General features: G+C 37.4%; 1 protein-coding gene across 4 annotated transcripts in view; it reads left to right on the top strand.

Annotated features, from left to right (window-relative positions):
• The window catches only part of NFIA (nuclear factor I/A), a 369,436-nt gene that overhangs the window by 285,947 nt on the left and 66,609 nt on the right, over positions 1-16,880 (top strand). For 2 of the 4 annotated variants that reach the window (XM_012639453.1, XM_012639452.1), the window contains exons 7-8: positions 10,467-10,595; positions 12,879-12,932. In XM_012639453.1, coding sequence (XP_012494907.1) covers positions 10,467-10,595; positions 12,879-12,932 — 183 coding nt within the window. The remainder of the gene's footprint in view (positions 1-10,466; positions 10,596-12,878; positions 12,933-16,880) is intronic. The other 2 variants (XM_012639455.1, XM_012639454.1) reach the window with 1 other exon arrangement.

Here is a 16,880-nt window from a genome sequence, read left to right as displayed (position 1 = left end):
AATCATGACTCCAGGGAAAATGTCGGCCATGAGCAGTTTTTAGTTTAAGTGAAAACCAAACTTTAGGATTTGGACAAATAAGACAAGGATAAAAAAGGGTGAATCATTAACTCCAATATAAAAGCATTATGATGATCAAGTTTCACCCAACTTGAATAAGACACTCAACAAAGACTGACTAAATAAAACTAACTCATTTACTTAATTGATATGCAGAACTCTGCCAAGCATTTACCCTTAGTGTCAAATAAGTAATTTTTAATAAAATATTTCCAAGATATGAAGACAGTTAAGAAAACAGCACGGTTTTTAATAATTGCACTCATAAGTAAATGGATCTATCATTACATTGTCACAGAGAATGACAGTGAGCAGAAACATCCTGCTAATCCCTCTTAGATAAGTATTTAACATAATTAGACAGACACCATCTCTTCTGTTGAATGTAGCATTAATCATTAGAGGTGCAACTTTACACAGAGCACTTTTTTCTGCTATGTCATTGTTAAAGAAGCAAACTATTGTCAGATACTATGCTTCAGAAAATGACTCATGGAGTATGTGAGTTACATAAATACAGTTATTTCCCTTCCTATTGTTTTTGTTTATTCGTTTTAATAGTGTTTAATAATAGTGTGATCTTTTTGCATCCGTAAAGCTGCATTCGAGGTTACTTTGTTTTGCAAAATATCAGTATAATGAACATAATTGAATGTGAAGTATTCTTAAGCTTTGAAATGAAGTGTTTTTAACCTTTTGGCTCATCTATGTAAAAATTAACTCTTTCAGAGAGAGGTTTTCTTATAAGGAATGGACTAGAAGTTTCCTGCATTAAATTAGAGTCAAGAGAGAACCTCTTTGTATGAAAAATTTCAGGTTAAAGTGATGAAATGTATTACCCTCTTCCAACATCTGCAGGTACTACCTTTTTAAAAAAAATCTATTTTCTTTTGCTATGTAGCTTCTAGCTTGAACTATGAACTACTGAATAGTTATAAAGTGATATCAGCTCAATTCATTGCACAACTCTATCTTCCCACTTTCTCAGTGACTCAAAGGCCTTCAAATGCAAAGAATAGGTTTATTGAAGGATGACAGGCAGATTTCACTAACTAACAGGTGGAGGTCAAAGTAGTTTATTTGTGGGGATGAACAGAGTACAGAGATGAAAAAGCAAATGCTTTGCCATAATAAGGTTTAGCAAGAAAATGCTGACTACATCAAGCCTAGATTCTAGCTGACAGAACCTTTTCTAGTGTTTATTACTTGATTTCACAGTTCAAGCAATTTGAAGAGACCTAAAATTTTATTTCTTTTCCCCTTATGAAATGTTTCAATCAGTTTCACATTTTTACTTTAGATAAAGTGATGGGTATTCTGCTTGTATCCAAGGTACATTGGAACTAATAGAGCCCGGTGCAGGTGTATCCCAAACACAGGACATCACAGGCTAAACATCTCTTTCAAATTAAATTTTGCCAGTAGGACGCTTAAGCTCCAAGCTTGGGATCATGTTTTAGCTGACAGAAGTGAACATTTTAATAAACACTTAAGTTCACATCATCAAGGCTAATGTTATATGCCAAGAAAAGTATCTGTAAGGATATTTACAGGTACCTTGAGCACTGGGTTACCCTCAGCTCGTTGGAGATGGAGAGGAAATGACTTTCATATTTTTCCCTTTATGTAGTTCTGTATTGTATAGGGCATATGTTTTGCTTTTGGAACATAAAAAAGTACACAACATGCTAAAAAATACAAAAGTAAGGTTTTCCTAATGTTGCACAGCATGACCAAAAACGTAGCAAGTTATTTGGTATCATATAGACCAGAGCTGTCCAAAAGAACTTTCTGCAATGATGGAAATGTTCTGTATCTATATTGTGTAATATTGTAACCATTAGCCACATATGTCTATTGAGCACTTGAAATGTGGCTATGCTGAGCAACTGAATTTTTAAGTTCATTCAATTTGAATTGATTTAAATTTAAGTAGCTACATGTGGCTGGTAGCTACCATATTGGCCAGAGCAGATATAAACCAAACATATGTATCATTGAGTTTTTTTACTATTCAGCTGGATATCTAAGCAGAATGAATAAAACAGTAACTATATTATACCATATTTACTGTTTATGCAAAGAAATAATTTGGTTTTTTGAGATATTTCTTTTTTATCCTCAGTCCTCCCGTGAATATGTATGATTGCTATGTTGTGCCAAAATCAGTCCTTCCCTTGACACATGGGGGGATGGGATAGTCAGGGGACAAATGGAATGGGTAGGGAATCTCCAATCTCTTGTACCTATATGGAGCATGTAAAACATTTTTTTTTTAATTTTAGTCCTGTCACTGGGGTGTCTGTGTTTACCTTAAAAAGGGAGGAAATCCCCTAACGAGTTAAGATGCTTTGCTTTTGGCCCAGAAACCAGATTTTTATATGACATTTTCTTTGTGTCTATTCTTTACTCTCTCTGGTTGTAAATTTTCACTCACAAATGAACATTTGGAATATATTAGAGAACTCATCGTTTCTTTCCCCCTGAATAATCCATATAATTTTTACTCTATACCCCCATTTTTTAAAAATTGAAGAAATCACTTGTGTCACCAAGCCATTTAAATTACCTGTACTTCTTTACGATGTGATAATTCTTTGGGGGGTCCTTTTAGCTCATTTTAAATGGCTGCATATAGAGTAGAAAGGATAAACCTCAGAAGCTATATTAACTTTCATTTATCCTCTCCATCATAAAAATGATTTTAAAACATTTTAATTCACTGAAAAAGGCTAAAAGTCAGAATAGTCTGAATGTTTTACCTTTTTTATTGTTGAGTATGTTAATCATAATAAATTACACCAGAATGAACCTTAATGGATTTTATCATTAGGACACAAATCTATGAAAAATACAGTATCTTCAACTATCTCCTCGTATCACAATGTTTATACCCACGAGAACAGAATGGTCCCTTAACTGTGGAATTAATCTCTCCAGTCACAGCCTTTATTTAGCGTCATGGTTAGAGATGATCTAATCACAAGGTGTAGCTGAAATCATTCTAGAACGGTTTTGTTCTTGCCTTTGGGATAATTGCTAGAGCACAGTATAGCTCTGCATCTGGAAGAGATGTGTCCTGAGCATAAATCTGCTGGTAGTAGATGACTTGCAAAATATGGTACTGGTACTCAACTTTCATCCTGGGCTTGGGAAATGCCCCTGAAATTTATGCTGACACCATTAGTCTGTCAGACATGACTAGGCTATCTGTTCCCCACACTGAGACCTGGAGGTGCAGGGGAGTCTGAATGCCTGAATGTAAAAAGAACAGTCACAATAGCAGTTAGCATCATTTTTAGGCTTAGACTGTTTGCAAGAAGGAAAACGTTTAAGTGTCATTAATAAGCTCGAATTTAAACCACTTCATGTTAGGTTGGTATCAATAAAATAGATAAATAGTACTTATTTTTTCCCAGAAATAGGCATTATGCTAGAGTGCTACACTGAAAGGCTCCCTGGGTTCAAATCCTGGCTCCTCCACTTACTTGCGTAGCCTCTCACCTTCTTAAGGACTTCTCTCCCTAGTCATCCTCTCTCCTCAGAGTCATTGCTTTCTGCCTGTCTGCTGGGCCATTCCCAGCAGGCAGACAAGATGCTGGACTCTCCCATCTCCAGGAAGCATTCCCTTGCTTCCCTCCATCTCCCCATAGCTACTACCTTATATTTCTGCTCTCCTCTGCAGACTGATTTCATGAAGAAGTTGACTACACCCATTTTCTCTGCTTCTTCACTTCCCATTGGTTTGATAAACTCTTCTGTCCTTTCTTCCATATGCCTCACTCTCCTAGAGCTCACTCTCCTATATTATCAGAAACATCCATGTTGCCAAATCCAGTGGCTTTTCTATCCTCACTATACTTGATCTCTCAATAGCATTCAACTCAGTTGCAGCCTTCTCCTTGAAACGCTTTTCTTAGTTCCTGTAAAACCACACTTAACTATGCGTTAAATGCCTCAACTTAGTTGCCTGTTTCGAAGCTGACTTTAGACACTCAGAGGCCTTCCTTGCTTTCAGGTATACTGAATTCTAAATAACTATGAGCATTATGGCCTCTGGTTATGTGAGCTATTACTGCATTACAATATATAGTCTAGGCTTGGAAGATATCAATGAGTCTTAAGAAGAGAATTTTAATCATTTCTGGTCATAAATAGAGATATAGGTTTTATAGAAGAAGCAACTTGTTGAATACGCAAGAGGCCCATTGTAAATACTAAATGTGTATATACTATTTTATAACTGAACATCTTGGGTCATTACCTTCTTCTAAATCTATGTGATATTTATTTTGTGGAGGTTCTGTGTTAGAATCATTAATAAGACATTCAGTGTGTTTAATAAAATCCTAATTGATCCCTGCTAACACCAAGAAAAAGCTTCGATACATAAGATAAATGATTCTTAGTATACTTCAGAGTGGCTTTTATATTTTGCATACTCTTTTGTATCTGATATAACCTTTCTTTCATTTTTTTCCTTTGGATAACCACATTAGAAACTTCAACTATCAATGTACTTTATTGACCTAAGTAGGGCACTGTTTTTATAGTGTACTAGGGAAACATGAGGTAGTATGATGTTTTACAAAATGTACAAGCTTTAGAACTAGAGATACCTGGGTCTAGAATACCGCTTAATAGCGGTATGACCTTGGACAAATTGTTTAACATCTCTTGGTATCTAATTTCTGCAACGTTAAGGTATGGGTAGGTAGGATAATAGTCCCTACCTATCTGAGATGAAAACATAGGGATTTGAGATATTTGCAAGTTCATGGCACATAGTAGATACTCCATAATTTGTGGCTTTTATTATTTTGAGTCTAGTATTTAGAAATGGTCAATATGCAGAGGTGTTCTCTCTTTAATTGCCTCCTGGCTCTCTTGAGGCCACTCGATGGGTGAAGTCTTCCCAGCGACTTTAGGTTTGGTGTAATAGTTGTCTTGGTAATAACAGTTATAAAGATGGGTCATTGGGAATTAGATGACAGTAGACAAAAGAATATCCCTGTCATGAGCAACCAAACTTACAGTATTGTGGGGTCTTCTCCAACCTGCTTATGTATTTTATTTAAAAACTGAAGTGCAAAGGTTGCATATTTTCAGAGTTTTTCTCAAATAGTTCGTGAGTGTAACATTATTGAAACTAAACTTTCTGTTCTTGTTTTTGACTTTGACACTTTGAAGAGAGGAACATATACCAGTTAAATCTTCTCTGACAGCTCAAATTACATCTCCCAAACTCCTGCAACAGACAAGATAAGGTCCTATTATCCTGAGCAGCATTCTCATAGAATGAATTTTTGAATAAGTGCTCTAACAAAGTAAGCACTAACACTGACTTGTTACAGTTTTCCTTTTAAAAAATCTAGCATGTTGTTCCATGGTCATTGGAATGATCATAGTTTATGGTGATACTTTTCTTCTTCCCAATTCCCATTAATATTTTAATACTGTAGCTCTTTTCACTCCTAAAAATACTCCCTTTAAGAAGTTTTCTCAAGCAAAGAATAGCACTGTACTTTCTAATCATTCCTATAGTATTTCCTTTACCATTGTCACTGTAGAGTTCATGACAAAGTGTTTGGTAAATCTCATAATTTGGGGGTGGGAGAGAGGTGAAACTATTTATGATTTTTCCGTATTTCTTCTTTTTATTTTTTTGTAATACCAGGTTGCAATGAAAAGTTCCCCAAGATAAACCTTGATTTCTTATGAGACCCCAAGAATTAATTTTGAGTTTTCATATCATTCAATCTGATTTATTATTGATATTACTTGAAAGAAGCAGGGAGAAATAAAAATTTTCAAAAGCATTTCTGTCCTTAGAAATAACAACTTCCTAGCCCCTTTTCTAAAAAGATGTCTTACCATTTTCTCTGGGTTGGTGTAGGCTAATGAAAAAAAAAAAAAAACCTCTCACAATCTAGGGTGGATTAGGTGAAAATAATGGAAACATCTGGAATTCTAGGGACTAATTAGTATACATTAGGCAACTTTAATGTACACATTTGTTGCACTGGCAATAATCTTATATTTGAATATGTTAGTTTTCTATTGCTGCATAACAAATTACCATAGACTCTGCAACTTGAAAAACACACATTTATTTATTATCTCACAGTTTCCCTGGGTCAGGAGTCTGGGCACAGCTTAACTGGGCCCTCTGCTTGGGTCTCATAAGGCTGAAATTAAAGTTTTGTCCAGGTTTCCTTCCTTTCTGGAGCTTGAGGTCCTCTTGCAAATTCTCATGATTGTTGGCAGAACACAGTTCCTTGTGGCTTTAGGTCTAAGGTCTCAGCTTTCTGAAACCTGGCTGTCAGCCAGGGGCCCCACTCAGCTCTTAGAGGTGCCTGCAGTTCCTTGCCATGTGGCCCTCTCACAAGCCCTTTGACAACGTGGCAGCCGACTTCTTTAAAGCCTGAGGGAGAATCTCTCTGACTTCTAGTTCCTCTTTTACAGAGCTCACCTGATTAGGTCAGGGACACCAGGGATAATATTCCTTTCCTTAACTCAAAGTCCCATGATTAGGGACCTTAATTATTAATATATCTGCAAAAGTCCCTTTGCCTTTGCAATGTAAGAAAACCTTATCACAAGAGTGACAGTCATCATATTCACAAGTACCGCCCACATGCAAGGGGACTATACAAGGTATGTACACCAGGGGCCACAAACCTTGGAACCATTTTAGAATTCTGACTACCACAAATATCAATGATGAATCTAAAGGAATCTTTGTGAATACTGTATTTGGCCTATATTTTCAAGGTTTTCTTGTTGGGCTTCACACTTACAAGTACCTCCAGGGATTAGAGCCACTAAATGACTAGAATCCCATGTATGTTTGCCTTTGTCTACTGAACATGATTGGGAATGATTCAGGTGAGTTAGAAAAATGGCAAAATGGAGAGAAATTCGGAAAGAGTGGATGTTTAGAAAACCAGTGACAAGCCAAAAATGCTTCTTGAAATCTTTCTCCAGTTCTGTTTACCATCTTTGGGTTTCTTATACCAATCAAAAGGATGAAATGTCCCACTGAAACAAAACATGCTAGATGTTTGCTTCTCCTGCTGTAAAATTCTTTATTTTTCTGTATTGAACTTTGAAATAATATTTTGTTTGCTTCAGGAAAGGGGTAGCATTATTTTATCTTTTTCAAAAAAAATCTGATACTCATTGAAAATAAATTGGAATTACAGTTTTGATTCATTAGGAGAAAGCCAATCAGTCATTAATCTGTACAGTAATTGTGTAACAGTTGTGCATAGATAATTGCCAAAATAGATTTTAATGAGGAGATTATTTTTAAAGTAATGTACAGAACCAAGTTTGATTTCAAAAATAAAAGCCAAGATTAATGTTCTCTAACTTTTAACATAGAGCAGTTTACTAGCATTTTGAAATTTTGTCTGGTCAATTAAGTATACGAAGCAAATTAACCAAAACATACATTATGCATGTAGAGAAAATATTAAAGTATATAATAAGGAAATGTGCTCAATACGAGTCTTTAAAAATTGAAAACACAAAGTAATTTTGAGATTCATGACAGCCTTAGGGTTCATATTCCTTGACTATGATAAATTTAGAAGATTATACATGGTTTGGCTTGTTCTTGCATGCTAACAGTATTTCTTTCCTCTTTAACCCTTTCAAAAAGGATTTGAATTTTACTGTTTTTTAAATTCATATACCAACTTGATCATTCTTGATACTCGTTATGGCCTAAATTTTACTTATAATTCCTCTTTTGAAAGGGCAAACAGTGGATTTAAATCATGTCATTATTTCTGCAGTATTTAAAATGACATGGATTGGAAAGCATGAACTTTTCAAAGAAGTAATAACTTCTTCTTGAGTGCAGCCATTTGCTATCTTTATTTTTTTTCTTTTTTTTTTTTTTTTTGAGACGGAGTCTCGCTTTGTTGCCCAGGCTAGAGTGAGTGCCGTGGCATCAGCCTAGCTCACAGCAACCTCAAACTCCTGGGCTCAAGCAATCCTTCTGCCTCAGCCTCCCGAGTAGCTGGGACTACAGGCATGCGCCACCATGCCCGGCTAATTTTTTCTATGTATTTTTAGTTGTCCGATTAATTTCTTTCTATTTTTAGTAGAGAAGGGGTCTCGCTCTTGCTCAGGCTGGTCTCGAACTCCTGAGCTCAAACAATCCGCCCGCCTCGGCCTCCCAGAGTGCTAGGATTACAGACGTGAGCCACCGCGCCCCACCCATTTGCTATCTTTAATAACATTAGTTCAGATACTAGATTTCCTCAGTGATTCCATTGTCCAAAAAAAAAAAAAAAATCTGCCATCTTCAAAGTTTGGACATTTTTCATTTTCTATTCTATTTTTGTTTCATGACACACAGTCCAGGCATTTGACTGAATTTAAATCAGTGGACTGGTTGACAGCCTAAAAACTGATTTGCACAAAGAGGTTTGGATGACTTAGGAGATTTACATTTTTGTAGCTTTATTTCTTTAATCTTTTTATTTGAAATCTCCTCCCTAATGTAATTACATGATGATGACCACAGCTTAGGTTAGTTGCAGTGAATGTTCATCCAAAACCTCAATGCATCCTGTGTTGGAACATTGATACGGTGTGACTGGTTACTGATTCAACAAGCAAGCAAACACAATTAAAGTCACTTAACTTAGTGACTTTGTTTTTAATTCAGATCACAAATGGATATTGATCTAGAAAGGATCTGATTCACATTAGTCAAATTAGTAAGATATCATTGTATTCATATTGTATTCATGTCTGCCTATGCAAATGTGCTTACCAATTTGCAATTTGTTTCTTTCTTTGGAGTCAAAACCCCAAGTTTTGCTATGTCCAAGCATCTGTTAGTAAAGCAACAGATAAAACTAAGAACTGTGCAAGTAGTTTAAATACCTTTTCAGACCTTGGTATGTTCTGGACCTTTTGATAGATGTCTTAAACATAGAGGGAGGCAGAACAGACATGGTCTCTGTCCTTATAGAATCTGTAGTCACACTTGAAAAGTCATGTTGTAGAATCGCATTAAGGAAATTTGTGATCAGAAATAACAAGGACATACTTATATATAGACCAAACTAAATTTCTGGACAGATCTAGACCATGGTACCTAGCAATTACTCAGTAACAGTTACATGCTAATATCATTATTATTTTTGTTACTTATTTTTCCAGTTCACCCAAATAATTCTCTAGTCATAGGCAGAACACAACACAAGTAGACATCTATAGGTAAAACGAAATTTGTTTCTTTTGACATCATTGCACACCAATTTTATGCTGCAAACCTAAGAGAGCCCAAAGTTGTGCTCTTGTGCGGAGACTAGGAGTCATTTCCTTTATTTTTATGTCTCAGTTTTCATTGTTTTAATTGGCACCCTACCAAACTGATAGATGCCTCCAGTTGTGTATGTCAGCATGGTTGCTGAGAACATTACAAATCCAGTAATTACAAGGGATAATTTTCCCATTATTTTCTTCCCAAAGTATTTCCTATGCTGGAAATGCTGTGAAAACCTTAGACTATATAGTAAAAATACTATTTTTAAAAGCAAGCTTTTATTGCATTTTCTTAACGTAAAAGTAATGTATGTTCATCATAGAAAAGACAAGTAAGCAAAAAGAAGGCAATGCAAATCACCCCAATCCAACACACAGAGAGAACTACTGTTAACAGTTTATGCGATTTCCTTCCAGTTCTTTCTCTGTGCATAGAAATACCTCTTTAAATGGTGTCAAAGTAAACATCCCATTTTGTAATTGATTTTTTCAATTAACATTATATTATGAATATCTTTCCATATCATTACTCTTTTACAGTATTGTTTGCATTGGTCGTGCCATGTGTATTTAACCAATCCCCAATTGTTGGGCATTTAAGATTTTTTTACTTTTATTTTTTCTTTTCTTCTATTATAAATAATTTATTGAATGAACAACTGAGTTGCCATTGTTGAGGGTGTTTTTATGTTAAGATAGCTAAATTACGTAAAATATGGAAAAAGTACTTTGGTGCTGAAGTCAGGTAACTGGCAAGATGAAGTGATTGCATGTAAGGTCTTCATGTGTGTGTATGTGGTCTTCTTTTCAAGGGTCCCAGAGGTCACAGTCACATACAACACTGGAAAAGTTCAATCCTGTGTTATTAGAGAAGATTCAGTAACCCCAAATGGTCTGTGATTTAGTAGAATAAATTGAAATCAATTATAGACCAACTTATCAGGGGACCATACTGTCCCTTTTTTGTTTCTGTGACAAATGCAAAGTAATTCAAAACAAATTTTCCATTCACAGGTAGATTCCTTTTTTAAAAAAATTCTTGAAGTATTCTCTTTTAGGTTGCACAAGCCAATATTCCATGAATTAAAGTGTACTTATCAACCAATCCTTCTTGCCAGGAATGCCATCTCCAACCACACTGAAGAAGTCGGAGAAGTCTGGTTTCAGCAGCCCCTCCCCTTCGCAGACCTCCTCCCTGGGAACAGCATTCACACAGCATCACCGACCTGTCATCACAGGACCCAGAGGTGAGCTCCTCCGCAGGGACCCTGGGTTGTGCTTATATCACGGCCTTCGGACCAGAGTAGCAAAAGGAGAGACAATGAGGACTCCCCCAGAATGCTCCTAAGGGCAGTGAGTGTTCCAATTTCTTATCTTTGGGAACAGCCTTGAAATTTTAGAGACCAAAGAGATTTGACATCAAATCTTTGGTCCTTTCCTAAGGCAAAAAGGCATTAAACCAAAATGTTTTTTGCCAGTGGGATTTTTGCAAAGAAGTGGGAAGTAACGTGAATTAAATCAAATCTGTTGCACAAGTTATGTGAGAGGGTGTGTGTGTGTGTGTGTGTACACATGTGCATGTGTTAGTTGAGTTTATTTCCATGTGGTCAGTTACCTGTTTTCAAGTAATAGCTTTTTTTCATTCTCTCATCCCTGCTAATTCTCTTTCCATGAAAGCTGATTTAAATATGTAGCATTTTGTGTTGAGGTTGTTTGCATTAGGGTGTTAACAAGCAGTCTCCATTCACTGCTTTTAAAGTGGTAGACAGTTTGTCTGGTTTTCATTGCAAAGTTTTCATTATTTTTGTCTCATATGCTTTTAAGTTTATTATTAAAATGTGCCCACAGAAATATGATTTGTATTTCACATTAAAGTCAAGCTTTAAACCTTAAGAGAATGTCAGCAAATCACTTAACTTGATCTTATTGCAAGATGAAAATATTTATTATTTTGTTTATGAACCTCCCACAGTAGGCGTATGAATAATTGTAACCACGTTTGCTTTCTTCCATCAGACTTCCGTTTAGGTAGGTCTGTGATCTACCAGCTGGTATCATAAAACATCCTAGAAAGTTATGGTCTCTTGTCTGCTTTGACATACGCCTGGGGAAACTGATATTTCTTGCATCAATCTCAGTGTTAGTCCCACAAATCTGAATCCCTTTATAAATACTCTGTGTGCATCTCAGGGAAATACGGCAGGTAAGAAGGCTGTCCAGTGCACACATGGAAGTCACATTGACGAAAATAAGCATTCTGACTATGATGTGAAGCGATTTCTAGATCCACAATCATAAAAACTTACTTGCTTCATTCTTAAACATCTTGTGATCGTTGGTAGAACTTTCTCAAGATCACTTATTATTTCATCTTGGTGTGTGGTATAATCAGAGAGGCTTTCTCTCTATATAGATAGATAGATTGATTGATTGATTTTTTAATTCAAAAACCTGCATCTGAATTGGATTACAAGGTCCCAAAATAAGTCTTTTTAAATACTATTATGATATTGTCTTTATAGTTAATGTTCATTGAGCATCTAAACTGTAGTGGGGAAGCAGATATATAAAGCCCTTTTAATCAGAATATTTATGGTCTCAGGGAGATAAGGCGTATGTTGTCTCTCCCTCATCTTTTTATGGCCAGGTTAACATATTCTAAATGCTAAATGAATGTTCAAAGCAAAAGTTTCTGCAGGAGCTCAGAGAGGGGGCTATGGAGGTTCATTCATTCATTAGACAAGGATTTCCCGAGTGTTTGTGTAGACACTGGGGCCAGTGGTTCCTCTCTTTCCAGAGCATACACCTAGTGCAGGAGAGAGACATAACAAGGAAATAAGTAATTAGGAGATGATGTGGAATGTGCTATTACTTATCACTTTGTATCAAATAAAGAGAATTCAACGTGTAGGTAATGTTGAAGTCCAATCTTAAAAGATGCTTATAGGAATGGAGAGCACTCCAAGCAAAGGAAGAGTCATGGTGTAGCGAGTTATTATAGTAAGAATTGGGAAGGACAGTATGCTAGCGATCAGGAGAGCTGGATAAGCTGCCTCTTTGCCTTTCCCCTTACCCTCTGGGCTTTTAATGTCCTTATTAAAATGAGTGTAACACTACTGTTCAATGAACCTTTCCTCTCAGTCTTAGATTCTTCTACAGGAACTACAATAAAAAAATTTGTGAAGGACTCGTGAAGAACATAAATAATATGTGTATATTTAGTCAATAAATAGTGAGAGTGCCTAATATGTGCCTTGCCTTAAAACTGTAGTTCTAGAAAGTATTGTAACTAGCATGGGTAGTACCCACGAGTAAACTCATGGGTACATGATTGGGAGCTGCTTCATGCTAGATGACTGAACACATTTGCCAGAATAGTCCATGCTGGCTTGAAACAGAATGGACCTCCTTAGCCCACAGCACAATTAGTTTTGATCTCCTATTCATAGTCATAAAATTGTATATGAGGAAAAGAGAAAGATGTCTAGTGTGAGAATTATGGAATACCAAAGATTCTTTGTTTTCACCAGAATTCAAGATGGTTCCCAGCATCCTCGGTTCTCCTTTCTGGAAGGTCTGCTCAGGTACCCATTCTTATTGCACCCCACCCCGCTTGGTGGTCTGGTGAAGGGAATTGGAGTAGTTGTGATGAAACTCTTCAGTTGCATCTTTGTGGTAAGAATCATAGAGTTGAGACAGGCTAACATAAGACTTTTTTTTTGGCTAAGATATTTTTAAAAGGTTGGAATTCAGCCTCTCATTATTTAAGAAGTATTTACTGCAGGTACTGTATTCCCTTTCCTTCTTCTCTGAACTAGTTGGAAAGTGTGTGCTTGGAATGATATCACATTTGGGACTAAGACTTGGAGTTTTAGGAGGATGAGACCAAAGTTGAGGAAGGACAGTGGAACGGGGGGAGGCAGTATGGCATAGATGAGACATGGGCACATTAAGGAGAATGCAACCTCTGACGCTTCTTTTATTACATAAAGTTGTCACAACCTGAAATGGGAAATCATTAGAAAATCAAACTTTAAAATGGCTTTGAAGAAGAGAAATGTGTGTCCTTTATTAGGTCTTTAGGAGATGGGGGTGGGGCTCAGGGGAGGCCATTTACTATTCTCTTGCTCAGAATCCCATGGTGTGTTCACCTCTGGTTAGCACCAGGTTACAAGTCTTCTGCTGCCTTCCCCGACATTTCTCATGGGAAAGCCTCAACTAGACAAGCACTGAGCACCAGTCAGTAAGCAATGACTGTTTAACACATCTCGGTGCTCAGGACAGAGGAGATATTTTAACAGAGTTACAGCAGAGCAAGGTAACCTCACTAAAAAGAACAAGGGCCCTATTTTTTACTGTAAACATAAGCTGTATTTGGAAATTTAGTAGCCAAATTTTACAAAGAAAACTTCTCTCAAAAGATTTCAAAGCAAGGCAAAAAAATAAATAGGGCTTCGGAGTGAGGCAGCATAGCATAGCAGGTGTCTTTGTCTGTTTGGGCTGTTAGAACAAAATACCATAGACTGGGTGGCTATAAACAACAGAAACTTATTGCTCACAGTTCTAGAGGCTGGGAAGTCCAAGATCAAGGCTCTGGCAGATTCCATGTCTGGCAAGGGTCATAGAAGGCTGTCTTCTTGCTGTGTCCTCACATGGCTGAAGGGGCAAGGGAACTCTCTGGGGTCTCTTTTATAAAGGCACTAATCCCATTCATGAGGGGTCCACCCTCATGACCTAATCACCTTGCAAAGGCCCCACTACATAGTACCATCACATAGGGGGTTAGGATTTCAACATTGGATTTAGGGGGAATACAAACATTTAGTCTATAGTAGTGTAAAAACACAAAAGCTCAGGGGGTCAGATGGACCAGTGTTAGAATTCATTGTCCTCCACTTGTTATGTTACTTTACCTCTCTGAACTATAGGTTTCTCCTCTCTAAATTGGAGACCATAATCTCTATGTTGAAAGAAGTACAAGTATTGCAGAAGGAGCAAATGAAATCATGTATTTGTAGTCATTCATATAGCGCCTGGAAACATAGTAATCCATTTTCATCCAGGCTTTGAAAATCCCATACTGTCCCTACTGCCTTCACCTATGAACACATTTTGCCCGTCCCAAGACCAGCTCAAGTACCACTTTTGACATGAAACTTCCCCTGCTCCACCCAGCTTGCCATCATCTCACACTCGTTAAACTCCTGCAGCCTTTCGTGTCTGCACATTGACTCCACGAACTGTGTCTGGCTTTGTTAGTTACTGTACATGTTTCATTGCCCTCCTAGAGTGAAACCTCCAAAAGGAAAGATCTGTAACTTATATATTTCGCTATCTTCATTGTGCCTCACACAGTGGGTTTTATGCTCAAATATTGGTTGAATGAATGAAAGTAGTCAAGTTGCATATAAATTCACACGGAAGACATTTGTCCCCTCCCTGACCCTGGTAGGTGCTTGCTGCTTGGGAAGAGCCAAGGATGAGAAATGTATGGTAGCTTCTGCAGTACTTCTTTATAAGGAATGGCAAAGATAGGAAAGAGCCATGGCCTTTCATCCAAAGAAAACTTTTACAAGATTACCTAAATAAAGATTCAATATTAAAAGCTATGATTTTTCTTAATTTGTGCCGTTCTAGCCACTTCCCCGTTTACCTTGTAATGATAGAGACACGTGGTTTCTTAAAATGAACCCCCTCTCTGGCATTGGCTTTCTTTGTGGCTTTGATAAATCACCTAACCCTGTGGCCTCAGTTTGGCCATCTGTACCATGGGGATAATATTTTGCCATCTGTTTCTTTATGTGGTTAAAAGTAGGTAAAGAGGTTAAACTATTTTGGAATATCCTGCAGGTGGGGGAAGATACTAAATTTCAGTAAAGGCATTTGTATATCATTATACATTATTATAATTACTGTGCACTTTAAGCTGAGAGATTGGGCTGTCAAAGACTTTTTTTTACCACTACTTAAAATCGTAACCATAATAAAGTATTTAATTATGATAATTTATCATATGCATGATAACTGGGGAAAAAAATAAACTTTGTTCTCCCCTTTGCCTTTTCAGGAGTTGTAAGTTTGCCTGATGATCTAAAGCTATGGTCTCCAGCCCCTGGGCTGCGGACTGGTTTGGTCTGTGGCCTGTTAGGGACCAGGCTGCACAGCAGGAGGTGAGCAGTGGGCGAGCAAAGCTTCATCTGTATTTACAGCTGCTCCCCATTGCTCACTCTTCCCTGGTGCCAAAAAGGTTGGGGACCACTGATAAAGGGTCTAACTCTGTTTTGTTGTTTTGTTTTATTTTGTTTTGGTTCTGGACAGAGTTTCACTCTGTCTTCCTGGCTAGAGTGCAGTGGCATGATCACAGCTCACTGCAATCTCAGACTCCTGGGAGCCTCCTGAGTAGCTGAGACAACAGGCATGTACCATCACACCCAGCAAATTGTTTTTTATAGAGACAGGGTCTCACTATATTACCCAGGCTGGTTCCAAAGTCCTATTCAAATTCCTGGCCTCAAGCGATCCTTCTGCCTCGGCCTCCCAAAGGGTCAGGTTTGCAGGTGTGAGCCACAGCACCTGGCCTAAAGGGTCTAACTCTTTTTGAGAATTATTTGGAGTTATCATCAGTGATATTGTAAAGTTTCTTGAAAGTTTAAGTCTTCTGGAAACTTACCTTTCTGCTGAAAATCTTTGCTATTTTCAAAAACAAGAAGATAATGAATAATACTTATTTAAATACTCTGCACTAAGTAAAGTAACTCTGCTTTAGAGATTTAGAAAGAGGGAGGAGCCTGCACTATGCACATTGGGAGGCAGAGTTGAAAGAATTACGGTCTGGGAATCTTCTGGTCTAATGTGTTCCCTGTGTCAACAAAGAATGTGTTTGGCCGATAGGAACAGAAAATCTGACTGAACAGTGACTTAAGAAAATTAGGAGTCGTATATTTCTCATATAAAAGCAAGTTTGTGATTCAAGGCTATTATGGTGGTACCACAGTGCCATCAAAGTTTGAGATTTCTTCTCCAAGCCATGTTTCAGTGGGTTGTTTTTATCTTCATGCTGGGTCACAGTATGGACACCACACTCCTGCCTTGCATCTGCGTGCCAAGGAGAAAGAAGGGAAAGGGTGAGGGGGGAAAGTACCTGCTAGCACATCCTGCCACCGTTTATCGAATTTTGCACTGCATGGTCAGAACTATGTCACATGATCACCTCTAGCTGCAAGAGAGGCCGGAAACTCTAAAGTTTTGGCTGAGCATATTGCCACCCTATATAAAGTTAGAGTTTCATAAGGGGTAAATAGGAGACAAACATGCTGGTCAGCAGTTAGCAACATATTCCACATTATTTTTACAGATAAGGAATAAAAGCTGGCCAGAACCAAAACTAGAAATCAAGTCTCCAGTTAAGTGCCTTTTCCACCATACCAGTAGTTTCTACCTTTTTCTTCCCCACGGAGAGGAAAAAACTGCATTTATTTAAACAATTAGTTTGTTTTCACATTTTTTATTAGTCAAAGACATAACATAGCCAC

Source organism: Propithecus coquereli, unplaced genomic scaffold (genome assembly GCF_000956105.1).
Source record: "Propithecus coquereli isolate 6110/MARCELLA unplaced genomic scaffold, Pcoq_1.0 Scaffold14, whole genome shotgun sequence".
In the NCBI taxonomy this organism is placed as follows: domain Eukaryota; kingdom Metazoa; phylum Chordata; class Mammalia; order Primates; family Indriidae; genus Propithecus; species Propithecus coquereli.
This window is presented reverse-complemented; position numbering and strand designations above follow the sequence as displayed.